Here is a 27,098-nt window from a genome sequence, read left to right on the forward strand (position 1 = left end):
TTTTGAAATCACTATCTTTGTCCTTTAAGATAAAAACAAATAGGGTTGGTCACCCTTATGTGTCAACCCAAAAGGTATCAAAAATACCTTGACTGCATGAAAGAATAGCTTCTTTAGGTCTATGCATTTTGACTTGGGCTTCTGCCAGATGGTACCATCCACTTGTGCAGACAGGGCTTTCCCTTAACCCTAAAAGGATAAAAACAATCACAAAAAACAAGGTTTCTGTGACTACATAGATGAACAGCACCGATGCCTACTCTCCAAATCACTCCTCCCCTCTTCATCTCTCATATCTTATCAGTCGCAAAGTCACACTGATTCTCTGCCTCATTTCATTCCCCACCATACATTTTTCTCCATCTCCACGTCAGTTCAGACCTCCACCATCTTTATCCCAAATCACTACAAGTGCTTGCCATCCACCCCAACGCATTCTTTACACTGTAGCTAGAGTATCTCTAAAAATACAAATCAGATTAGAAAATTCCCCTGCTAAAAATCTTTTACTGACTCCCCACTGTTGTCAGGATACTGTGCAAACTCCTTACCAAGGTCTTGCTAGGCCCTTCTACAATCTCACTTCTTGTCCCCTCCTGTACATACACTTCATTCTCAAACCCTGGTGAACTACCTGCAGTTCTCTGAACAACAGTTTTCCTCTTAGCTCAGGCTATTTCACAGATTCATCTCTGCCTAAAATGTTCTTCCCATTCCCTTCAACCACCCACCTGGCTTGTATTTACCATTCAGATCTATAATTTGAATGTAGGTTTTTCCAGAAACATCATACCTAGTAAGACTAAGTTAAAGCCTAAGTTCCTAATGCATATATATCTACATGTCTGCCTTCCTCCCTCCCTCCCTCTCTCCTCCTCCCGATTTGCTTTTCGCTTTGCTTTCTTTCTTTTCTTTTCTTTTTTCTTTCTATATCGATATCCCTATTTTACAAATGAAAACACTGACACACAGTAAGTTTAACTCTTCTGAGGTCTTGAAATTAGTGATTAGTGGAGTCAGAGTTCAAACCTAAGCAGAGTTCAAGGTATGTAGGTACATTTTTTTCCCTTCCACCTTAGATAGACATTCCTTAAAGAAGGGCTCAAAGACAAATGCCTACTGACTGAATAATAATTATACTTCATGTTACATGACATACACTGTACATTTACCTTCTGTTAGGTTCCTAACAGCATCTTCATACTTTTTGTCTTGTAATGCTTTAATGCCTAAGCCAATGAGGCCTGGACCACTTTTTGAATCCATTTCCACTAATCTACAACAATACTGCTGCCCCTCATCAGTAAGATTTCCTGGAATTAAAAGAAAAGGTTATTAGTATACATATATCGAGTTTCTAAATGCCCAAACCCATATTCTTAAATCTCAAAATCTGCCTTTATATTCTTATGCATCCTTCACCACATGCTGACTCCAGAAATTCAAAACTTAAATAGACCAGCAAATGCAGAAAATATTAACATTTAATTTAAATAATTACGCTTTTTCATCTTCTTAAATACTGGAAGTAGAAACCACTTTAGGATTTCAGACAAGAAACCTGCTACTTGCCAGTAGACTAAGCCACATAGCCTACTGCTTGCCAGCTGTAACAATTTGGTTGTTAAATGAAGGGGCCCTTGTCAAAGCAGAGAGTCTTCCTCAAGTTCTCTTCCTGGGCAACCATACGCTGCTAGAGACATGGCAGTCAGATCCAGCGGACTCTTCCAGCATCCAAGGATCACAAGATAGGCGGGTTACTCATCAGGACACTGCACAAAGACTTAGTCACATTCCTCTTAAGTTTACAAATTTACCAGTACATTTCCACATTTGTCTAAAACTATCTTTTTCTATATAAGTGAATTGTGACACTTATGAAATAGTCATCCAATGCCTACATTTATTTTATTTTCAAATTTATTTTGGTAAAATAGTTTAGAAAACATTATATATTTTGTAATATTTCCATTTTCTCCAATCTCAATCCCAGAAAAGCATAAAAACAAACAAAAATTTGTAATTTCTGTTTTAGAATAAATTGTGAATAGCATTCACAAGTTTAATAAATCATTTAATCACACAGGAGAATTCTTAAAAAAGACAGACTAGGCCGGGCGCGGTGGCTCACGCCTGTAATCCCAGCACTTTGGGAGGCCGAGGCGGATGGATCACGAGGTCAGGAAATCAAGACCATCTTGGCTAACACAGTGAAACCCCGTCTCTACTAAAAATACAAAAAATTAGCCGGGCGCCGTGGCGGGCGCCTGTAGTCCCAGCTACTCGGGAGGCTAAGGCAAGAGAATGGCGTGAACCCGGGAGGGCGGAGCTTGCAGTGAGCCGAGATGGCGCCACCGCAGTCTGGGCTGGGCGAAAGAGTGAGACTCCGTCGCAAAAAAAAAAAAAAAAAAAAAAAAGACAGACTACAACTTGAAGCAATAAATATGGGAAACAAAAAAAATTCCTGAAAAAAAAAAGACCTGATGCTTTAATAACTATATAAAACATATAAGCCCAAACCACACGTAGAACCACTGTTTCAGTCACAGATGTCAAAGGTAAATTATTTGCATAACACTATGTAGCTCATATATTTCAAATTTTTGAAAACCATTTGCAAACCAAACCAATGTATAACCCATTAGTAATATGTAGTAATATGTTATATACTGATTTAGAAATCCAAGTTAGCACTAAAAATGAAAAGAATTCATAATGCCTAAAGAGTTAAAACTTCAGTATGTTTGGCAAAATATGAAAACAAATTGGAAGAAATACTACTTTGATTAGTAAGCCAGTGAAAAAGACACAAGCCTGCTACTATTATGCTTCCAGGCATGAACTTCCTTGTCAATATGTTCTCACCATAGCTTCCATAAATATGAATTCCAAAAATAGATATGCCTAGTTCCGTACACCCTATATCCTCCCAAGAAAACTTGCAGCTTTTTCCCTTTTGATCCAGTGGTATTGTCTAAACTAGACATTGTCTGTACTATCAGAATCACTTGGAAGACTTGTTAAAACACAGTCTGCTGAGCCCTATCCCTGAAGTTTATGGTTCAGTAGGTCTGTTTAAGACCTAAGAATTTGCATTTCTGAGAAGTTACCAGGTGATGCTGATGCTACTGGTCCAGAGATCATACTTAAAGACCACAGGTCTACAATATTTGCTAATACCATATACCACCTTTACTATTAGTCTTATAACATGTATATTCTGCCCTTATTGCCTCTGTGGCTAAATGGTAACCTCTGGAGAGTAGAGACCAGCATGGCATCTGATACATGGTAGGTGTTCGTTAAATTTTGTGACAATCCTTTAAAAATACCATTATGAACTGATGTTCAAAAAGGCTTAGTCTGTTAACAGCTGAAAATTACTATAAAAAATTTAAAATCTTCACCATCCTAAAAAAAAATAGCTACCAAACTCTTATCTTTTATCTCTACCCATTGAGTCTAAACACTCTGCCTCCATAGAAACATAATTTATGACAGACTACCTTGACTACATAAACTGCCTGTATTACAGGAAATATACCTGGAATGAAAATAGGAAAGAAAAATCATGCATCTCTCCAATGAACATCCGTATTTAGGGTAGCTTAAACAACACACAGGTAATCAAAGTGTGGGTTGGTACACGAAAATAGTTTCCAAAAGGCTGAGATGAACATAAACGACTTTTAAAACCAGGTAAACCTTCCTAACATATTTCCTTTGCTAAAGCCTCGGAGCATAACAATAAAAACAAAATAAGATTTGGGGAGACTATGTTCACGTTCGGCCCTGGGTAACAATTCTCTGCATATGACCAAGTGGCACCGAGAGGAATTTCCTATAGTGTTCCCAAAACTAGCAACAGTAATAACAACACTAATGATCCTTGTGTAAAGAGACAAGGAATATTTCAGCTTCAACTATCAATCCTTCTCTTCTTCATACTTACTCTTGTTGAGAATACTAGCTAAATAAATACCTTGGTGGAGGACAAAAACAGAGGGAATATAATTCATTGCTTTTGAATTCTATTCATTGCAAATGAATAGAAAATCATTTACTTATCTGCTCTTTTTAACATTTAAAGGATTCTAAGGTCCCACATTTAATAACTTTAAAACAGTCAGACAATATTATTTTTATTTCTCAAAAAAGCCAGCCAGATTTGGAGCTAATGAATGCTCAAATTCCAAGGGTAGAGGGTATTCTGAAGAGGTCCATGTTGGATGCTAAATAGTAACTATGAAATTGTTTCTTAAAGTTTACTACAAAAAGTCGGTTTTTAAAAAATTAATTTCTGACATCCCAAAAAAAGCTGATCAATACTATCTAACTTTTCTTTTAAATAAACTTAGCTTGAGAGGGGGAAAAAACATGTACAATTTGGTGGCATTCATATTTATTTTCACCTGGATTTTCTAATAGTTTTAAAGCACAAAATCTTAAACCAGCTCTTTTCTGCTTGAATATGAAGAACCAAGCTTTTTTATCCTCCCCCATTTCAGCAACAAAGCAAAATAAGATAAATAAAAAAGTCATTTAGCATGGAAAAAAATTTCAACAGATGACAACTGTGAAAGCCAATCACTACTTGTTATATGAAGCTTTATAAACTGAGTCATTTTGAAAATGAATTTTCAATTCTCAACAGGCAAAGCAGGACAAAGGAGAATGAAATACATTTGTTCTCAGTGGAGGAGAACCCAGTGATTAACTGCTGTGAAGTAGCAAATTCTGTACATACTGAAGTACTTTGTGGGAGGGCGGCTCAGACTTCAGAGACCTTACAGATTCTCAGAAGTTCTCAATACACTGAAAGTCGGGTTTAGAGGAGCAGTAAAAAGAAAAAAGCATAGATTCCTATTGTCCTACATTAACTATTGAACTTCCACCTCAAGAATATTACTTTAACTTGAAATGTACCTAAACCTAAATTGCTCAATTCCACAAATTCCTGCAACCAACAATTCAGAAGGGAAAGAACTCTTCCCTGGTTTTACCATATCTGTAAATATCCACATATACTCTCTTTTTGCTGTGATACAGACCTTCTTTTCTTTCCATTCTACATAATACAAATCTAGAACCTTATTCAAAAATGATTTTTTTCATTTAAACCAAGACACTTTCTAATCAATCAGTATAATCCCTTCAGTATCTCTTTATCAGAGCACTTTGTCAACCACCGAATTTATGTGCAAAACTCTGTAGACTATTTATTGATCCTATTTTTTTCTATTATTTTGTAGGCATTTTAGAATATAAAGACGACTCTACATTACAGGTACATTTATGCTTATTGAGAAAGCATTCCATCAGTCCTCAAAAATAATTTTCAAAGTATTCACTGTGTCATTTGGCATGTGAGCAAGGCAAGACTGAGGTAATAGTGCAAACCATAAATAGCTGAATAGGAAATAAAGAGAAAAGAGTGAACACCAGCCATTAATTTTTCAATAACAACAGTAACAGCAGAATAGGGAAAAAGAATTGTTATCAGGGGCCATACAATAAAGAAAATCAGCCTACTTATCTTTGGAACACACTGAGTCTTATATTAAAATTGGAAGGATCTGGGTGATTTTGGAACTAAGCTTCCTATCATGAAAAAAAAAAAATCACAAGACTTCATAAGCATGCTCCTTGTGCTTGGTGTACCTCATCCTCCTCAGCCTCAGTGCAACACTCATAATATTAACTAACTAACCTACTAACTCTTTCTTCTTACACCACTCCTGCCAGGCAGCTATTGCAGTTCTTCTCCCACCCCTCTAAAAGCTTACTATCCCCTCTGCGGGCTTCACTTGCTCATCCTACCACCTAATGCGCTTAGTCAAGTCCACTTTCCTTTGTATACCTGCTTTTTCCTATTCTTTCCCCATCACTGTAATCTAAGCTCTAATTCAATCACTTTCATTTAAAAAGATAGCCTTAATAAAAAGCCTCATAATCATAAACTCAGTTGGCTCAATCTGTCAAGACAGACCATAATAATTTCACTTCTGAAATGCTCTTTCCCTGTCGTCTGTGTTGCTTCTCGTCAGAGTCCACCTTCTTCTCTGACCTCATCCCTTCTCTTCCTCCACTTACTCCCTTTCTCTTTTTCATCTCTTTCCCTCCAAGCCAGCCAGCACTGCCCAAAGTACAGTTCTCAGTATTTTTCCCTTTAGTCCTCCTCTGATGGCAACCATTCCACGTCATTTTCACCTACATGCAAATGACTTCCAAACCATATGTCTACCCTTAGTATTGATCTCTCATCTGCAAACCACTGATGGGCATCTCCCATTAACTGTCCCATTAACATCTCCTCTCAATAACCTACATTTCATACAAATCATCATGCCATATTGGGCCAACTTTTCACGAGAGGTGAAAGTTAAAATTGATTTTTGCCTCTCTTTCCCTCTAGGAAATCATTTTCATTTTTTCATTCATCTGTTCCTTTCTATCTTCACTATCATACTCCTCGTTCATTCAAATCTAGTGTCACTTAGTCTACTGGAGCTAGTCCACCTTCTGTACAATCTGTCCTGCACACCATGTTAGTTTAAGACTTTATACTCCACTCACTATACTTTTTATGTTCTCTTTCTTCTTATGGTAGTAAAAAGTACTCTCCTAAGTCTATCTTTGACTCAGTTAAAGTAAGGCAAAGGGGATCTGCTTCTACCAAAACCAGAGCTGAAGGTAACAGTATTTTTTTATTCCGACACCAGGAAAAAAAAAAAAGTAAAAGAGGACTTTAAAGGAGAGTTAAAATGAGGAGAACTGAGATAGGTGCAATGGTCATTTTCTACCAAGGAATTTTCCTTCACAGTTATCTTTAGCAGTAGTTTTCAACCCTTTTTTCACTATGACACATGTGAGGGTCATTCACATACAAAGCATTCTCATGTATATACTCATTTAGCAACAAAGTGAAAAAAATTAAATGGATTAGTAAAGCTCTGCAATAATTGACAATCACTACCACACTGGTGTATGTACTAATATTTCTATTTCAGTGACTGACTTCTGTGAACTTGTTCACCTCAAGAGAATACGGGCATGAAATTCAGGTTATTTAAAAAAAAAAAAAAATCTATTCAGCACAGATACTGACCAAAAGCGAAGAGGCTGGTGGAAAAACCAATAGAGCCAACCTCTTGTAAACTGGTGGAATACCAGCCCTGGACACAAGACATCCACAGCTACAGGTTTGCCAACTCCCAGCAAGCTAGTTGTCATCACTTCTCTCTTCCTCCCAAACAAAGTACATGAAGATACAAGAGCATGAAGTATACACAGAGACAAATTCTCCCACTTGAATATGCTCTATTTCATTAAAAAAGGAGATTCAGGAATTTAATTACTTCATAATATTACAATATTCATAACAATGTTCTTATGACACTGTGACATAACATCAACACTGAGGCAGCTAAACTTTCCAAAAATCCTTTCTGTGATATTCATAGCTCTGTGTAATATAGCCTGACCTATTTAGCCAAAATATATCTTAGTTATTTCTTCCACTATAGCAAGCAAACCTATTTTACCATTCCTAAAAAATGCACCTAGCTCCACATCTCTGCTCATGCCAGCTGGAATACATTTCCCCTACTCCTGTTTATCTAGTATCTATAAAAAATTCAAGACCCCCTCCAATTCCCACCATTAAAAAGATTTCACTGATCAACAATAAATCTGGCAACTCATAATTCTTCTGTATTACTGTACTTTCCTATATTTATTAGCCTTTTCATGTACACAAAGACTACACATTATACTCCTTTTTATGTCCAGAAACACAGAAACAACACCTTAAACATGGCAGACACTAAAACATTTTTTGATTAATAACATCACTCATATAATCACACACCTCTAGGACACACACTATAATAAGGAAGAAATTACCTGATTCAATTAAATGCAAACAAAGCACTTCTAATGGATACTGTACAGTAGGATAGATGTTTATCATTCCTTCACAGGCCTTCTTCAATCTAGCAGTCTCATGAGGAAACTTGAAAATATAAAAGCAAAATACACTATATTCTAGTAGTAGTAAAATGTATTTATGAACACTTTGCTAATTAGAAATACATACAAGTCACATTAGAGATTTAAAAAATCAACTTACTTTGGATAAACTCTGAATGAAATGCCTATAAAGTACTTGGTGATCTTCACTAGGAATCTTATCTGATAATCCCAGTGCATTCTCAAAAGCAGTTAAAAGCTGAAACAAATAAAAAAGCTACCATCTGTATCATACTTAAATGACAAATGATTAAATGTATAAGACTCTCTTACACAAACTACACCTTCAATTAACTGCAAATGTATTCTACAGTCTGACCCTGACAACTTCAATGAGGAAAAACATGTATTTGTAAGTTTTGGAATGCATTCTAACTCCAACTGGCCAGCAAACTGCACTCAACTGGTAAGTAACAACTATAATTAACAACATTAATTTAACAAAACGCACTTCCAAGTGCCTGCTGTCTCCTACAAAGTAGTCAACCAGAGTATAGTCTTATATGCTAGTATAGCTGCTACTGCTCACATACCATTTTTAAAACAATTCTGAAATCACTAGCACGTTCTTTGAAATATCTTCAATGATAGCAAATCTTCAACCTTTAAAAAACCATTATAAAGTTGGGTGATACTTTTGGTAAAAGAAAAGCAGAGATATGACTGAACTGTTATGAAATCACTTCTCTTATGCAGTATTAGCTGACTCTGAAGAACATTCCATCACCTCTCTTATGCAGTATTAACTGGCTTTGAAGGCCAACAGGCCTTCTAAATATGTCAATATGTCTTGAAGAAGAACAGTAATACTAGAATCCAAGGCAAGTGGTATAAAGCACTTCATACCACTCAGTTGGCTACACATTCTACTTTAAAATGAATACTCATCACTTAAAACCAAAAAGCCATAATGTAATTCAATATCTCAAATTTTCTTTGGAAAGTATGGTATAAAATCTACATAAATAAGTAAAATTTTGCTGCCCTGATAAAGCTAACAATCTTACAAAGAAGGAACATAGCTCAAAACAGTCTAGCATAAAAGATTTTCAAAAACAGTAATAAAATTATTCCAAATGAAAAATCTGTGATACATTTTTTTCTAAATACTCAGTATTCAAAGTAACAATAAATACTCCCATCCTTTTATCTATTACTAACAGTTAGAAATCAATTCTTAAAATCATAAGTACAATTAATTCTCTGTCATGGAGGAGGGTAGGATAGACCATCCAAAAAGTTATTTTACTTATTTTGGAATGTGTTTGATATTCTGGTAACCTACACTATTTTAAGGAAAATAATGAAGTTATATTATGATATTATACAATTTAAGAGAAACTGCTAAGCTACCTAATTTTGTCACTGCTCAATTTTTTCCACAACTGAATCTATGCACAGATAAATCATGTTATCACACACAAAAAAGAAATCTTATTCTCACACTTTTATCCCCAGCTCTTAGGACACTGCCTGACATAACAGGTAGTCAATAAATATTTTCTGAATAAACAAATTAATGAGTGAACAAAGGAATATATATAAAAAGAAATGAACTTCCTATCCTATATAGAGTCTATATTTGTTTATTTTAAAATTCCACTCAATTTAACAAGTGTACATTAAATAGCTATTTACTATAATAAGAAATTAAGTTGACTTTTAAAGTTACAAATAAAAAAAGGAGAATGATAGACATATTTTCCAAATGTAGTTCAAAACCAAATTTTTTTTAGTCTTTCAAAAATTCTTTTCAATTACTTTAAAATCTGCACCATAAAGACTTTTTTTCTAGGTGAAAAATACTAAATATAAATATACTAAATACTAAATTTACTCTAAATACTAAATATAAATACTCTAAACAGTGGAATTGTTAAACCTCAAAGTAATCCAGTACTCAGTTCAGAAGGGTAAAGAAACACACCTTTAAAGGTATAACTTTTTAGACACCATAAGCAGTTTTGTGAAAGCCAATTCAGTTTCTTTTTTACAGTGATTAAGTTACTGATGTATTGCAGATTCTTATGAACACAAGAGAATGAAATTTTGATACCATGAGTACCAATTCCATTCCATCCAGACTCTGTATGAGACTACAGGCCAATAATTCTGACTTTGTCTAGAAGAGCCTCTATGAATTTAAAATTGTATATTTACAAAATACCTAGTCTAACATACAATTCTTTTTTTTTTTGAGCATCCATTGAATCATCATTGAATGTCCTATTTCCAATGTAATTCATGGACTAATATCCAGAATCTGTAAGGAACTTAAACAAATTAGCAAGAAAAAAAAACAACAATCCCATCAAAAAGTTGGCTAAGGACATCAATAGAAAATTCTCAAAAGATACACAAACGGCTGACAAACATATGAAAAAATGCTCAACATCATTAATGATCAGGGAAATGCAAATCAAAACCACAATGCGATACCACCTTACTCCTCCAAGAATGACCATAATCAAAAAATAAACAAAATAGATGTTGGTGTGGATGCAGTAAAAATGAAACACTTCTACACTGCTGGTGGGAGTGTAAACTAGTACAACTATTATGGAAAACAGTGTGGAGACTCCTTAAAGAACTAAAAGTAGGCTGGGCTCAGTGGCTCACGCCTGTAATCCCAACACTTTGGGAGGCTGAAGTGGGCGGGTCACTTGAGGTCAGGAGTTTGAGATCAGCCTGGCCAACATGGTGAAACCCCATCTGTACTGAAAATACAAAAATTAGCCAGGCATCGTGGCACATGCCTGTAATCCCAGCTACTTGTGAGGCTGAGGCAGGAGAATTGCTTGAACCCAGGAGGCAGAGGTTGTGGTGGGCCAAGATTGTACCACTGCACTCCAGCCTGGGTGACAGAGTGACACTCTGCCTCAAAAAAAAAAAAAAAAAAAAAAGAACTAAGAGTAGAACTACCATTTGATCCAGCAATCCCTCTACTAGGTATCTATCCAGAGGAAAAGAAGTCATTATACAAAAAAGATACTTGCACATGCATGTTTATAGCAGCACAAGTCACAATTGCAAAAATACAGAACTAGCCCAAATGCCCATCAATCAATGAGTGGATAAAGAAATTGTGATATATGTATATGTACACACAGACACACACATACACACACAATGGAATACTACTCAGCTATAAAAAGGAATGAATTAATGGCATTCGCAGCAACCTGGATGGAACTGGAGACTATGATTCTAAGTGAAGTAACTCCGGAATGAAAAACCAAACATCATATGTTCTCACTCATAAGTGAACATATGATAAGAACATTGTATATTCTCACTCTAAGCTATGAGGACACAAAGGCATAAGAATAATACAATGGTCTTTGGGAACTTGGGGGAGGGTGAGGGATAAAAGACTATAAATTGGGTTCAGTGTACACTACTCGGGTGATGCATGCACCAAAATCTCACAAATCACTACTAAAGAACTTACTCATGACCAAATACCACCTGTTCCTCAAAAACCTATGAAAATTAAAAATTAAAAAAACTCCATAAAAAGAAACAAACCCAATAAAAAATGAGCAAAGATGTGAACACACACTTCACCAAAGAAAATATACAGGTGCAAATAAACACATGAAAAGATGCTCGACATTACTAGGGAAATGAAAATTAAAATGACAATGATCAATTATGTTTCCCTTTTCTAAATTCAATTAAATGATCAATTTTCATGAACAAACTTGAAGAATAAATGAGTCAATACCAATTGCTGAGTTTCATTATTCTGGTCCTCTGTACTTTCAGCCAGGAACTGAGTCAATTTTCTCCATAGTTGATGAAGCTCTTGGTTGTCTGCACCTTCTTCTTGCCGTGTTTTTATCAACTTGTGCCATGTTCGAGCCACCTATTAAAGAAGGAGATTTTAAATTATTTTGTCCAAAATGTAAAAATGCCAATAAAAATGTAAAATCTGCAAATAAGAACATTTTTAATCTGTTAACATATAAAAATAGCAAAAGCATAGAACCCCATCTATTTTATTTTTTTTTTGAGACGGAGTTTTACTCTTGTTTCCCAGGCTGGAATGCAATGACACAATCTCGGCTTACCACAACCTCCGCCTCCTGGGTTGAAGCAATTCTCCTGCCTCAGCCTCCTGAGTAGCTGGGATTACAGGCATGTGCCACCATGCCCAGCTAATGTTGTATTTTTAGTAGAGACAGGGTTTCTCCATGTTGGTCTTGCTGGTTTCGAACTCTGACCTCAGGTGATCTGCCCGCCTCAGCCTCCCAAAGTGGTGGGATCACAGGTGTGAGTCACCGTGCCCAGCCCATCTATTATTAAAAGAAGTCAGCAAATCATTCACCAACCTCTAGGTGTTTCTTTTCTTGGTAATATAGCTCCACAAGTTTCTTGCTGACATCACACCACTTCTGTTTGTCAACACTTAGAACAAAACAAAACACACACACACAAAAGGAGTTTGAATCTGATTAATAAAAATAACCAAGGACTTAAAACACTAAAATTTAAGTATTCCAATAATAATTTCAGGTACTATTTTAAATTAGAACATATCTTCTTTCATACTACAGTAAAATTTTCTAAAATGAGCTCCTCATAAAAAAGAAAAGGTTTAAGAAATATTATCTTCTATTATATTGACTGAAAATAATATCAAAGTTCCAAAATTAGTCAATCCTCTTACTAGCAGTGTTTTGATTCTATTTAAATCACAAAAGATTCTGTGACAAATGTTTGAAAGAAAAAAGCTTCCCAATTCCCAGTAAATGCTGGAATACCTCTACATGATTTTTAATCAGCTTATTAAAATTCAAGCTTTGAAAGAAACTGGCCTTTCCTCATACATTTCTTACCTTTCATAAAGATCCAGGAGCTTTTGGTAAACACGAGGTAAGTCATCCTTAGCATTTATGGGATTATATTTCTCATACAAGTTTGCTAACCCCTAAAAGAAGAAGTACTCATGATTATTCTTTTTCCTAAAACATTTGCTGTTCTCACACTCATTTATTTTTCTAAATAATATGATAATCTATAAAGATTATTTCTGAAAAAGGATTATTATAATTTACAAATGAAATGATCTGTCTGGGATTTGCCTCTAAATATAATAGCTGGGGGTCGGAGGGAACAGGTAAAGTGGATATTGTTGAGTATGGGTGACAGGAATAAAGAGGTATACCATTCCCTTTTCTTATGAAAATTCATTTGAAGTGCTTCACAATAATAAACACTTTTAATGGCTATTCTACAATCTTACCATCTAAGATTACTATATGATACTATTTTTTTTAAATTTCAGCATGTGATTTAAAGTGTTTTATTGTGATATCATTGACATATAAAAATTGTATGTTTTTAAGGTGTACAACTTGATGTTTTGGTATATGTATTCACTGTGAAATGACCACCATAATCAAGCTAACTAGCATAAGCATGCTACGTAGTTACCATTGGTGGCGGGGGAGGCAAGGGAGAGGTGAGAAGACTTAATTTTAAGATCTATGTGACACTACTTTTATGATATGATCAAACAAAAAAAATCAAGTAGTCTGTGAAAATTGTCATTTTTGCTTTAAAGAACAATCAGATATCCTAAACCACTCAGTCCCTTATAAAAGCAGCAATTTCTCTAAGTGTGTTACAAGATATCCTCAAGTTCTTATTCACATGAACCTGAGACAAACAGGTTCACACTCTCCAGGGCCTACTACATCATATTAATCAGTTTCAAAGGTGTGATTGAGATACCAAACAAAATTATTAAATGTGAAAAAGTTGGAGAATCTAAGTAAAAACATTAAGGCCACTAAGTAAGAAAAAAGAATTTAACTTGCACTCAAAGATAGAAACATTAACATTTTTATATTATTTTATTTTTAGGAAACATTAAAAAACATTTCTTTTACCTCAGGTAAGCATAAAGAGTAATATTGTGGATAAGTCTTTTATATGCACATATAACTAAGGTAGAGATTTATATTTGACTGCTCACATTAGAAATAATCCATTAGGTAGGATGTTAAATAGTGTTAAACAACATCCTTTGCACCACTTTTTTTCTAAACTAACTTTTAGGTTTAGAAAACCCACAAATTTAAATTTTTTCTTACATGGGGCAAATGCAGGTTTACATGCTTAATGTTGAAACCTGTATTTTGAAAAATGCAAAAAAAAATCCATTCCCATAATACAGAAAAAAAAATTTCTACATACCTGCCAAGCTAGTAATTGGTCTGGCTCTAATTCAGCAGCTTTTTTATAGGCACTCTGGGCCTGATCAGGTTGTTCTAGTTCAGCTGCAGCAACACCAATAAAAACCCAGGCATTATAGTTATTTTTCTCTTGTTTTAACACTGTCTGATTTAAAAAAAAATTAAAAGAGCAGGTCAGTAAATTTTGGAAGCAAATGAACTAACAATAACAGAAAGTCTACTATGAGTCAGGAAATCTGTGTCTACCACTAACAGAGCAAACTTCAGAATGCCATTTAACCTATCTGGTTTCAGTTTCCTCAGGGGAAGGAGTTGGACTGTATGAGTGACCATAATGGCTTTGAAATAACAGATGGTTTTTTTAAAGCTGCCCAAGTGATACTGACACCTCTACCAAATGCCTCCCCATGCTCTTTGAGAATACTGGGTATAAAAAGAATAACTACTCAATCATCCTGCCTGCCTCCATACTGTTACTGGTCAAACTCAAAAAGCTGTTCTCCATCTCATTTCACTTAATCTAACTCTCATATTTTCCTTCACCATGATAGTTTCCCCATATTAGGCACATGGATTTTTCTCGAGATTATAGACTAGGAAACTAGACTCACCCCAGTGTGATTATACCAAATATGTTCAAAATAAATAGTGCAATGAATGTTTAAACAACACCTGCCAACTGGAATAAAAATTATATGTAGAGATAATTGCTCTCAGAAATAACAGCTACTTGCTAAGGTAAAATAAAATAGCTTGAAGCAGTTAGCAAGTATGTTCTAGGGAAAGAAAAACAAAACCAGTAGCTAAAATGAAATTAGCCTCTTAAGGTTTTACATTATTCTAGAGAAAATAAGAACACTTCCATGAGTTAAGCCAGTCATATTATTAGACTTGAGTGCATCCACATAACACTTCTAATAATCTGTCCCTAATATGCAGTACAAGCTGCATTCTATCTGTGAACACACTGATTACACAAATTGGGCCATTCTTGTCACCTAAGTCAGAGTAAAGGGAGCACCAGGGGAAAAGGTACTCAGGCCTCATAGCACCTGCTCCAAGATTTAAATTTTCCAAAAGCCCAGCTGCTGAGAGGGTCTGCTGTAACCCTAAGACCAGTTTTCCACAGTAGCTGCCATGACTCTAAGTCTAGTTATACCTACCATTGTCACTCACCAGTCAAAGCCTGCCAGCTCCCAAAAGCTTCTCTAGTACCTGTGAGCTTTCTTTCAAATACATAACATTTTTCTTTCCAATAAAATGGCCAACCCTCTCTTTGTTCTTCAGACATACAAAAGACCACTTAGCCTGTGTGTGTAGGCCCCAAATTGCAATTCTTGCTTCCCAAAATAAAATTCAATTTAAATATTCATTTCTCTATTTATTTTGACAACCACATAATAATGCTGCCTCCTAACAAATCACAACAATGATGTAACTACCAAAGTTAAGCTCTAAACACTGGGGCCTTATTAATGCTTATGTTCCCAACACGAGGTACAATGGCTGGCACTTAACTGCTGAACAAAATGCCATACTCGACCAGCAATTAGTTAAGTACCAACTATCTGCCTGATGACCAGGTTTTCAGAATCCAAAACGGATGTTTAAGAAAATAATTATCAACAATGTGGTGAAAGCAGGTATGAGATTCTGAAAGAACATAGAGAAAAAAGTACCGAACTCTGCACAAACTGGAGAAGGCTTCCCTGAAGGGATACTCATACCATGTGATAAAGCACCACAGGCAAACAAGGTGATGAACAGACAAAACCACAGCAAATGCAACATTCCTTTACTCAAAAACTCATTTAGTCTCAACCAATATTCTGGGTTACTACACATTAGTAATCAGGCATTTATAACTGATTAGCTATCCATTTGCATTTTCTAATTGGGTCTCTCTAGTATAAATTATTAACTATTTGGTGGAATTCATATCTGAATTTTGCAGAAAGCCTACAGAAAGAAGACAGCTATGGTGGTGCTGTATATAATTGAAACATGCATCAATTAGATAAACCTAGTGCTGAAGGAAACAGTCCTTCTTCCCTTCTTGTATTCTATCCACAACCTGTCACCTCTTGGAACACACTACCCACCTTCTTCTATATCAAGATTAATACTATCGGCCAGGCACGGTGGCTCACGCTTGTAATCCCAGCACTTTGGGAGGCCGAGGCAGGCGGATCACGAGGTCAGGAGATCGAGACCATGGTGAAACCCCGTCTCTACTAAAAAAAATACAAAAAATTAGCCGGGCGTGGTGGCGAGCGCCTGTAGTCCCAGCTACTCGGAGAGACTGAGGCAGGAGAATGGCGTGAACCCGGGAGGCGGAGCTTGCAGTGAGCCGAGATCGCGCCACTGCACTCCAGCCTGGGTGACAGAGCGAGACTCCGTCTCAAAAAAAAAAAAAAGATTAATACTATCACGGCCTTGCATACCTGCTGGGCTCCATCAGTCACCACCAGAAACCTAAACCTCACAAGGGTATCCTTTACCTATTTACTCCTTAGACTCATCCTCATATTGCCATGTATACTGCCCAGTCTTGCCCAATTCCCTCCCTACCACTCTCCTAAATTCTTCCTTGTGCCCTCTGGAACTCCCAGTCTGGGTCAGCCAAGTTCCTTCCATATTTTTAACCTTTCTTTTAACCATACCAAGTTCTGCCTCAATGAAAACATGGCTAATTCCCCTATACATCCTACAGATTGCAGATGACTTCTTTTACAGCTCGCATGCCACAGGACTAGAAGGTGAGAAACGGCTTCTCCTTGCTCACACTGTCACCTGCAGTCCTCTATTGCTCCTTCCTCCTTCAGCAACCCCACTACCTTTGAAGCTCAGGCCATCCAACTATACTACTAAAAATAGCCTTCTTGTTGCTACAATCTACCAACTTCCTAACTCCCCTTTCCTTCAGTGAAAATTCTGTATCCTTCTTTTCCACCTCAGTGCCTGTATTCATTCTAACATCCATGCTGATATCCCGTTGAACACTCTGGCCTCTCAGTTATGTGACCTCCACAGTACTCACCCATCCAAAATCTGAATTTCCAGCACAGTACTATTCTGCTCCTCTCTTACCGTCCCAGTTCAATTACTGTAGTGGTCCCATGGTAACAAATCTTTAACCTTTGGTTTCTCTAATTTTTTCTATCCTAACCCCTTTTTCCATTGCCTATCAACCCACTTCTCATTTCTAATTCCTCTTTACCCAGCTTAGACTCCGGGGCTCACCACTGTCATCACTCCCTTGTCATGTCTTTCCTTTGCATGTCTTTCCTCTCATTTTTCTCTCCATCCATACTTGAACCCCATCATGCCCATCTCCAAACCTGAGAAGCTGAATACAAAGAGAAAAACTACAGCGGAGTTCACTAATTTCACTTTAATAGCTTGAAACTTCAAATGGGCAATCACTAGGGCCTGCTAATCTTTCCAATCCTTACTAGCAAGTTTCTTTTCCCACCATGAAAAAAAAAAGACAAAGAAAGAAACTATTTCATACCTTCTGTTATCTCAAACCTCCTAACCAAATCTTCTCCCAGTCTCATCTTACACTTCGCCAAGAAAATAGAAGCCATTAGAGAAGACAGCTTTTCCCACCACCAAATCTACAAGCCCAACACTGTATGGATGGGCACCTATCTTCTCTCCTGCTAAGATGAAAGAAGGATTAAAGGGCTCCCTCAAGCGCTCAAAAATTCATTTAGTCTCAACCAATATTCTGGGTTACTACACATTAGTAATCAGGCATTTATAACTGATTAGCTATCCATTTGCATTTTCTAATTGGGTCTCTCTAGTATAAATTATTAACTATTTGGTGGAATTCATATCTGAATTTTGCAGAAAGCTTACAGAAGGAAAACAGCTATGGTGGTGCTGTATATAATTGAAACGTGCATCAATTAGATAAACCTAGTGCTGAAGGAAACAGTCTTTCTTCCCTCCCTGGGGGAGACAGGTGAGAGATCCCAGTGTGTCTCTCACCTACTGATGACTTCACTCTTACCACTATCCTCTGTCTCTCCCCCAAGTCCAATTTCTCCCTCTGAATGGAAACATACCCATCAGCATAAAAATAAGCTTTATAATCTTGGTCGTCTCATCCACAAACCAAATAGAAAAAGAACACTAACATGCCATTTAACAATGAAAACTTTAAGATACAGTAGCATTCCACGATACAACCATCAAAAGACATTTATGGGATATTCAGGTTTTAAGAACTTGGTTTTGGTAAGTTACCAATACAGAGAAAATTAAGTTTGGCAGAGGTAGTTTATCCTGCTAACTGGAGGTTAAAAGTCCAACCATTCTAATGGTTCTATTAAATGGCCTTACCACTTCTGTTGTTTGGACAGGAAATAATTCAGGTATTACAAATCAACAATGTTTATAAATGGGTAACATACTTTCATTGTGGAAGAAAAAAATACTGGTTACCTTACAGTGTTTCAAAGCTTCTTTGTATTCTTTGTTTCTGATTGCATCTCTAGCACTTTTTAGAGCAGTCTTCACTTCCTTGCTGGACATTCTGTCAAGGCAGAAAGCCTGAGTGAATCTACAGTAATACCTACCCAACCGTAAAGGTTCCAACAAACTTAGCCATCTGAATAAGGGAACCTGGAAAAGGAAAAGACTCCTTCTCTCTGGAACAGTCCTCCCTCTAGAATATACACAGTTTATTCCTTCACCTCTTCAGATCTGTACTCAAATGTCACTTCCTCAATGAAACCTTCCTTTGACATGCTATTTAACATTTTAATCTTGCTATCCCCCTACTCTCAACAACCCAGTATTTCCTGAACCCCTACCATTGCTTTATTTTTCTTGAAAGCATTTGTCACATTTAATATACTATATATTCTACTTATTTATCCTATTTATTTTCTGGGTCCCAACCCCACAAGAATGTAAGTTCCATGCAGGCAAGAATTTTTTTTTTCACTGCCACATCCCCAGGACCTAGTATCTTAAATTATAGATGATCAATTAATAAGTGTTGAAATTCAGTTATATTTTATTTACATTCGTTCTCTATATATTTTGGCTAAAATACAAATGATCTTGTTGATCAGGACTCAAAACATACCAATCTCAATCCAACTCTCCCACTCTATACAAAGCAAGATCCAGCAGAATAAGCCCAAGTCACAGATAAAACACTAACACAAATAATTTCAGTGACTGTGATATGAAAGTTTAAGAAAGCATTGTTTTAATGCTAGTTTCTGTGAAACATAAATCAAGATATTAACTTTCTTCACAATAAGGATTACCGTAGGATTATTACCTGTACTTTCTCTAAAGAAAAACAATGTTTAAACTTGAATGGAAGCAATGGATAATGCAAAAGGGTTGTACACTAATTTCAGCCATAAAAAGATATTTTAATTAGTAGAGGAAATATTTCTTCATTTAATCTTAAGATATATTAATTTTAAATAAATTAGCATATTTTAAGATTACACAACTTATTCTGGCTTACCTGTAAACAAGTCTAATTCAATCATAATTCAATGTTAAAAAAAGAAACATTTGTATTTTCTGTCAGCTCCTCTAATCTCACAGAAAGGTAAAACAAAGCTGGGGTAAATATTAACTATTTATAGGCTTCAGATGCTCAAGGGAGTAAAATGTACCAAAAAGATGAATCACTGACATGGTACACTGACAGTCCTTTATATCCAAAGAAGAAGCTAACACAGAAGTATGAGACCAAAGCAGTTTGAGAAGTTAGATATATATTATTTAATCTTTTTGACTTAAAAAATGTTAGGATTCAAAATAATAGAAAAATTAAGATACCATAAAATCAATTTATCTACAGCTAGAACCAGATTCCCTAAATAGGCAGATAAGTAACTTTTTTGCCTAGTTACAATAATTATATAATTTAAAGCACTATATTTCGTATGTTCTTGCTTTAGAAACGACTACCTTATCTGAAATTATCGTGGTATATATTTATAGGTGAAAGCTTCAGAATGTTTTTGTGTAGTTTGCAAATCTTGATTGGAGTAGGTAACAAATTTCAACGCTGATTTCACAGTTTTCTCAAACCAGTTTCCTTTGGTTAAAAAAAAACCTGCAGACTAAAAAGAAGAAAATAACATCAAGGATGATGACAACTGATCTAGATCAATAAAAAGAGACAAAAAGAGACACTCAAGTAAAAAAATCAAAAGATGTCCAAGTTGAAAAGGAACAAAAACAGTCTCAAATTAAAAACAAACAGAAGACCACAACCATTACATAAGGAGGAAGTTCACTATCTCTTCTATCACCCAACATTCACGAGGGTATGTATACAAACAAGGTAGAACCAACCACTACTAAACTACATGCAGCCCCCAAGCTATTTGCTGTGCATGATATAAAAAATATATAAAGAATATAATCTAAATCAAGAGAAAGACTTAAGACATATAAGTCATTCAATAATCAAATGCTAAACTAAGGGTAATGAGTGGAAGTGCAATAGGAATTTAGAGAAGGAAAGGTGTGTGATGTTATTAATGGCTTCTATTAATAGAAGATGACAAGACTTAAGAATGGAGCGAAGAAGGAAAATTGCTCTACTCAGAGGTAAATGCATTAGCAAAGTGAGAGAAGTGGGAATGAGTTGTGGCAAGTATAGGAAACAGTGAGAAAGCCAGGCTGAATGGATCAGAAGGGACTTATTAAAGAGAAGAAAATTAGGTTGGGTAGGTAAATAGAGCCTCAGATTACAGATCCTGAAAGTCAAACAGACAAGTGTGAAGTTAAATACAGCAGCAAATAGGAAGCCATTAGGAATTTTTAAGTAGGTTGTTTTTAAAGACCACTATATAGAAACAAACACCATTTTTCTCTTGGTAATCAATTCTAATATTAAATATCCTTCAGTATCTGTATGTCTCCATATGTAATTACAATTCTTCATGCTACAATGGAACCCTCTATTCTCTTCCAATTCCTTCTTCATTTGATGCAACATTTAACACAATACGCTAGCACTGAGGTCCTCTCTCACTCATGCATACACACATATATGTAGGTAAGTTTCAGAAGGTTAATTTTTAAAAAGACAAAATAATCTGCCCCTTTTCAACCCTAAAAACTACTACTTCCTTTTTTTTTTAAATTTTAATTTTTATTTTTGAGGGGAAAGGGAAACGTCCATTCACCAATTTTCTAACCTTATTGAGATCCAACCATCTACTAGGTACCACTTAAACCCATTTTCCTTCAAAGGGTAAAAACCTACTACCCAAAATGATTCCACGTAACTCCATACTCCTCTATTTTGGATATTTCCCTTGATTGTAAGGATTTCTAACACGTCAAAGAAACATCTAGCTCTCTTGCAAGAGAGGGAGATGCCTTTAATATTCTTCCACAATACAACTCCCTATTAATTCTTTCCTCTTATACCTCTCCTTCCACTATTCTCCTCAATCTCAACTGACTTTTTTTTAAATAAGAGTATTCATTTTGTACGTTTTCACTCAAGTTTTTCTACTACCAACCCAAAATATTTTTATCCAACATAAATCAAGTATAAAAAGTGGCAACAATTGCACTTAAAATTGAGTTAGAAAGTGACAGTCATGCCATAAAGGCAATGATATTCCCAAGGACAACATATATAGGTATGATATATATGTCCCCAGTTGAGGCTATGAAACCTTAAATAATATTTCAATATGCTCATACAAAGATTCCACAAAGCTAAAACAACAACAATAATAAATAGTAATGATAATGGAACCTAATTACAGAAAGGAAAAAAATGATAACTTTAAATCTAATAACAAAAGGTATTTTGTAATGACCCACAGTCTGACATTTAAAAAAAAAACTATGCCATTAAATCTTTCTTCTGAAAGGAATGAGTAAAAACAATCATTAAGTAAAAATAGATTCCAATTTATTATTTAGCATTGTAGACACTTACCTTTTACCAATTATTACCACCTCTATATTCTTCCCGAATTGAATTTCAGATTGTTCCTTACCCATTTTCCATCTAAATTAAACAATAACAAGTATGAGACAGTCATATAAAAAGGATGACACCCACAACCCAAAACCTTCTAAACTTTCTAATGCATCAGATTCAATTTTCATAATTCATAATTTAAAACATGAGAAATAATTATGTATAATTTTTAGTATTTTTATTCTTTCCCAGAGAGACACTATTCTTAATCTCCAAATTTCTGAATTGGTCTAAACTATATTCCTAGGGCCTCAGATAATAAAAGGAAACTTCTACAAGTGATCAGAAGGATTTTGAAAAACCATTTCCGAAACCCAAAATACACTGATGTCAATATAAAAAATGGAGCCAAAGAAGAATATCTACTATTTCTGTGCCATTTTTGCTTTGAATCAAGGACATCTACAGACAACTAAGGGTACTTATTTACACCCAATTTGCAGCCTAATTATATTAGAATAGAACTTTTCTCTAAGGAACATAAGGAGTATAATATAATACAATTATATTAGTTTGTAATCTAATGAAAACAGAGAAAATTTTTTAATATTAATAATACATTTAAATAGTCATTAAAAATAGTAACACAACTACACATCTACAAATTCTAAGGATATTTTGATAGCATCCCTGAAGTGGCTTCTGTCAAACAAAAAATAATCTAGAATGGTCCCTGGAGGGAATGGAGGTGGTTTTGAAAAATTGAATAAAGTGAAAAAAAACATGCTACTTCAGAACTAGGAAGTAAACAATGTTTAGGCGAGGCAGGTAGGGATGAACAAGGAATCAAAAGTTTCCCTAACCAAAACACTCTTTAGTGATCTACCTAAGTAGAAGTTCAGTCCAACAGTAGAAAGTCTTCCTGGTAAGAAAAGAAAGTATGGTAATCCAAACAATGTTTAGGAAAGTAAGATAATAGTTAAAAAAGAAAAAAAAAGTACAAACTTGACTATTTCACTGGCTTCTTTAGCCCTGCTAACACTTTGCTGCTCTCCTCACCCAATCTAGTTTTATCACTCAGTCACTTCAACTCGGTTCTTACAAAATACCCTAGATCCTGTCAGCCCCTTTACTCTGTCATATCCACCCACCAAGGCTTACCCTAGTTGAGAGTGAGCTTAGGAAATCAAATGGATCTAGGATCAAAGCCATTAGGCCTTGGGTACATGACTTCATTACTCAAAGCCCATTTCCTCACTGGTAAAGTAAGAATTACGTCACTTACCTGATATATACATAGATGGAGTACTTGGACATAATCTACACTAATAATGTCCTATCTACTGTTATTCTCTAAATCAACTTCGCTACTTGCCTTTCCTAAAACAACTAGTGTGATAACTCAGTGTTAAAAATTTTCTCTACACATTCAAATCCCCAACCCTCCTGCAACCTCCTTCTTCCTTGCTCTCTCAAGAAGTAAACTTCTTACCTATACAAATGGCCCCTGACTTACAAATGGTTGAACTTACAATTTTTTGACTTTACGATGGGCTTATCAGCATATTAAATGCATTTTGACCTACAATATTTTCAAGTTAAAATGGGTTTATCATGGTGTAACCCACCGTAAGAAGCATCTGTATTCCTCAAGACAGCTATCATCAAACATGAGTATCCTCTTCATATTAGTTACTACACTACATGAATACTAGAGCACAGCCTACAACAGGGATCACTCCCTCCTCCAAACCTCCAAACTGAGCTATTCAACTGCAACTTAACAAATATTATTTTTATTATCCTATATAGACATAACCTGTCTCCCAATTCAATAAATTCTTAGATGTAAGTCTTACATTTTCAGAGCTTCTTATATACCCAACACTTACTGGATAATACATATTCAGTAAATAGCTAATGATCTTCCAGCTTCCAAGGCTTACCAGTGTTAACAGAAAAATGAGTGACTGAGGGAAGTGTCTCAATCAGTAGAGGTTTATTGAGCCATACTTTGAGCACACGCCTGGGGAAAAACAAGCCACAGAAGCATCTGTGACCCGCACTTTCCAAAGAGTGCTTTGGGAATTCAGTATTCTAGAGGAGAGCATGCAGGAGTGAAAAATGGCGGGAGGGAAGTAGGCAGTGAGTCAAATGGTTACATTCTCTCGAGGACCTTTTCTGATAGCATAGAGTTATTGATTAGCAAAAATGTTATATGTTCGCAAAAGAGTAATCAAAACAATGAAGAAATCTGAAATTATGAGAACTAGCTGAAGAAACTGGGGACTAGGGAAAAAAAAAAGAAATGGTGGCGAGGGAGTTGGGGGAAGGACTGTTGAAAGGGAGAGATTATCCATGTAAAAGTGAAGAAAAATGCACTAATGAATGGTTAAAAATAGAGGAAGATTAACTTCAACTTAAAATAGGAACTTTTGATGAGACCTATATAAATGTGGAATGAGGTACTCAATGGAAGTGTTTCCCATCACTGGAGATGAAAAAGCACAGGCCGGACAATCCACTCAGCAGGAATGTTTTAGGATAAACTGAATGTCAGATGGGAAGTAGGACTAGAAGCCTCTTAGATTCTTCCAGCACAATGTCTCTAAAGCTCTAAAATATCTGTCTTGTTCCAAATCACTGCAGCACCTGCTCCTATTGACACTGCCAAGGGGATAAAGAAGAAAAATATGTATTCTTGTAAGCCTGTCATCAGAGTACATGTCCTGTGGAAACAAGGCTGTAGAGAGTAAGCACAGTTTATGGAATCAGACACAAAATTAAATATAACTTTTATGAATTTAAATGTCAGTCAATATTGTCACTATGGTAGAAAATACGTTCTACACTCCAAATTAACTCAAAACAAATTTGTTTTTATGAGAAAGCCCACTTGTATTACTTTCCATGCTGTATTATTATTTCATGTATGCTAAGTTTTGCTTCCCTGAAATCTAAACTCGTGTAAACTGAGACTATTGTTTAGGGTTTGTTTTTTTTTTTTTTTTGAGACTGATTTTTGCTCTTGTTGCCCAGGCTGGAGTGCAATGGTGCAATCTCGACTCACTGCAACCTCCACCTCCTGGGTTCAAGTGATTCTCCTGCCTCAGCCTCCCTCGTAGCTGGGATTACAGGCGCCCGCCACCACGCCCGGTATTTTGTGTATTTTTCGTAGAGACGGGGTTTCACCGTGCTGGCCAGGCTGGTCTCGAACTCCTGACCTTAGGTGATCCGCCCGCCTCGGCCTCCCAAAGGGCTGGGATTACAGGCGTGAGCCACCGCGCCCAACACTGTTTACGTTTTTGCATGCTCCCGCAGATCTTTATCATGCTGCTTGAGTAACAATTCTGCTACACTAACAGATAAACTCAGTAGACTGTCATGAAATTTTGTAATTAACTGCAGACAGAGCATTTAGTGAGTTACCGCACAGACTCTTCCATTTTCAGTTGTGCTCTGACTGGCTCCCTGCGTAAACTCAGGCCAGTCATTTAACCTCTCTAAGCCTGTTTTCCTATCTGCAATATGGTGAATGTGAGGATTATGGAAAATATTCCATATAAAAGTACCTGGCATGCAGTAGATGCTCCGTAAATGCTTAGTATAATGCTCAGCACCTAAGTGCCATGTGAGTATTAAATAAATAAATCTGTTCCTTATTACAATTATCTTATGCAAAAAAACTGCCAGATATTAGTATTCAGTTGACTTATATTAAGTAAGCAGTATAACTCCTCTTTTTACTGTCAGAATATTAAAACTACTAGTGTGATGTGCAAATTATATACCCGAAACTAGATACTGAAATTGGAATTTGGCTTTGGGACAGAAATCTGCTTCTTCCAGAACTCTCCAAAGGAATTCTACAGTCAAAAGAAACCGGTTTTTATTCTGCAGCAAAACAATGATATTCTGAACCTACGTCAACTAACTGAACATATCGCACAGCCCATTTCCCCCTCCAGTTTCGCTTATCTCCTTTGCTCTCTGAAGGCAAGGAACAGCTATGTTTTCCCCTGCCTACAGCCGGAAACTTCTTACTAGGCCCCGCTCCTCGCCCCATGGGAGCACAGTAAATCCTGATTGCACAGGGTAAGAGAAGCAGTAAGATGAGACAGGCTAGAGATTTCCCTGGGAAGGTATTCGGGGGGCTCTAAGGCATTCACGGCGCACCTGAGGCGGTCCACCCAGAGGCCCCACAAGGAACCGCCCTATTCAACTTAAGTGACAGCCGCGCCGCCACCTCATCGCCGCCCAGTTCACGCTCTCGCCGAACACTCAGCCACGCTTGCGCGGCCCAAAATGAACAGCCCCGGCCCTGATCCTTTCTTTCTCTAAGTACCATTTCAATCGCCTTTAGGATCCCTTGTGCAAAAGCATCAGAGACCCGAACCCACCTGGGGTAGATGCTCCTCTTCTACAAACGCCGAGGCTGCAATGAGAGCGCATGCGCCTTTCCCAGGAATCTTCACGTGACTGGAAGTGGCTGGGTTCTGATTTGCTCGGTATTTGTTTAAAAGGTCTTAATGTGGGTAAAAGCGGGGATTTCTCTGTTGCGCATGTGCGCGCTTTCCGCCTGATGGGAGTTGTAGTTCTGAGGGTGAAGCTCGGCGTTACTATCAAGCAACCAAACTGCAAGCTTTGGGAGTTGTTCGCTGTCCCTGCCCTGTTCTGCTAGGGAGAGAACGCCAGAGGGAGGCGGCTGGCCCGGCGGCAGGCTCTCAGAACCGCTGCCGGCGATGCTACTGCTGTGGGTGTCGGTGGTCGCATCCTCGGCGCTGGCGGTACTGGCCCCCGGAGCAGGGGAGCAGAGGCGGGGAGCAGCCAAAGCGCCCAATGTGGTGCTGGTCGTGAGCGACTCCTTCGTAAGTACCGCAAGGCAGGGGAGGGGCGCCCCGCTAGGGACCGGCGACCTCCCCGCCGCC

The 27,098-nt window shown here is 36.7% G+C and overlaps 2 protein-coding genes across 3 annotated transcripts in view; one reads left to right on the top strand and one right to left on the bottom strand.

Moving 5' to 3' along the window:
• TTC37 (tetratricopeptide repeat domain 37) overlaps positions 1-26,657 on the bottom strand; it is a 91,700-nt gene extending 65,043 nt beyond the window's left edge. For both annotated transcript variants that reach the window (XM_030816979.1, XM_030816972.1), the window contains exons 1-12: positions 26,571-26,657; positions 22,186-22,257; positions 20,187-20,341; positions 18,690-18,780; positions 14,236-14,379; positions 12,873-12,964; positions 12,366-12,441; positions 11,759-11,899; positions 8,132-8,230; positions 7,906-8,014; positions 1,173-1,313; positions 88-189 (exon numbers count right to left, since the gene is read on the bottom strand). In XM_030816979.1, the coding sequence (XP_030672839.1) occupies positions 88-189; positions 1,173-1,313; positions 7,906-8,014; positions 8,132-8,230; positions 11,759-11,899; positions 12,366-12,441; positions 12,873-12,964; positions 14,236-14,379; positions 18,690-18,779 (994 nt within the window). In that variant the 5' untranslated portion in view covers position 18,780; positions 20,187-20,341; positions 22,186-22,257; positions 26,571-26,657. The remainder of the gene's footprint in view (positions 1-87; positions 190-1,172; positions 1,314-7,905; positions 8,015-8,131; positions 8,231-11,758; positions 11,900-12,365; positions 12,442-12,872; positions 12,965-14,235; positions 14,380-18,689; positions 18,781-20,186; positions 20,342-22,185; positions 22,258-26,570) is intronic.
• Positions 26,658-26,707: 50 nt separating this feature from the next.
• The window catches only part of ARSK (arylsulfatase family member K), a 52,461-nt gene continuing 52,070 nt past the window's right edge, over positions 26,708-27,098 (top strand). Inside the window, exon 1 of the mRNA XM_003261624.3 lies at positions 26,708-27,038. Coding sequence (XP_003261672.1) covers positions 26,913-27,038 — 126 coding nt within the window. The 5' untranslated portion in view covers positions 26,708-26,912. The remainder of the gene's footprint in view (positions 27,039-27,098) is intronic.

Source organism: Nomascus leucogenys, chromosome 2 (assembly GCF_006542625.1).
Source record: "Nomascus leucogenys isolate Asia chromosome 2, Asia_NLE_v1, whole genome shotgun sequence".
Classification (NCBI taxonomy): domain Eukaryota; kingdom Metazoa; phylum Chordata; class Mammalia; order Primates; family Hylobatidae; genus Nomascus; species Nomascus leucogenys.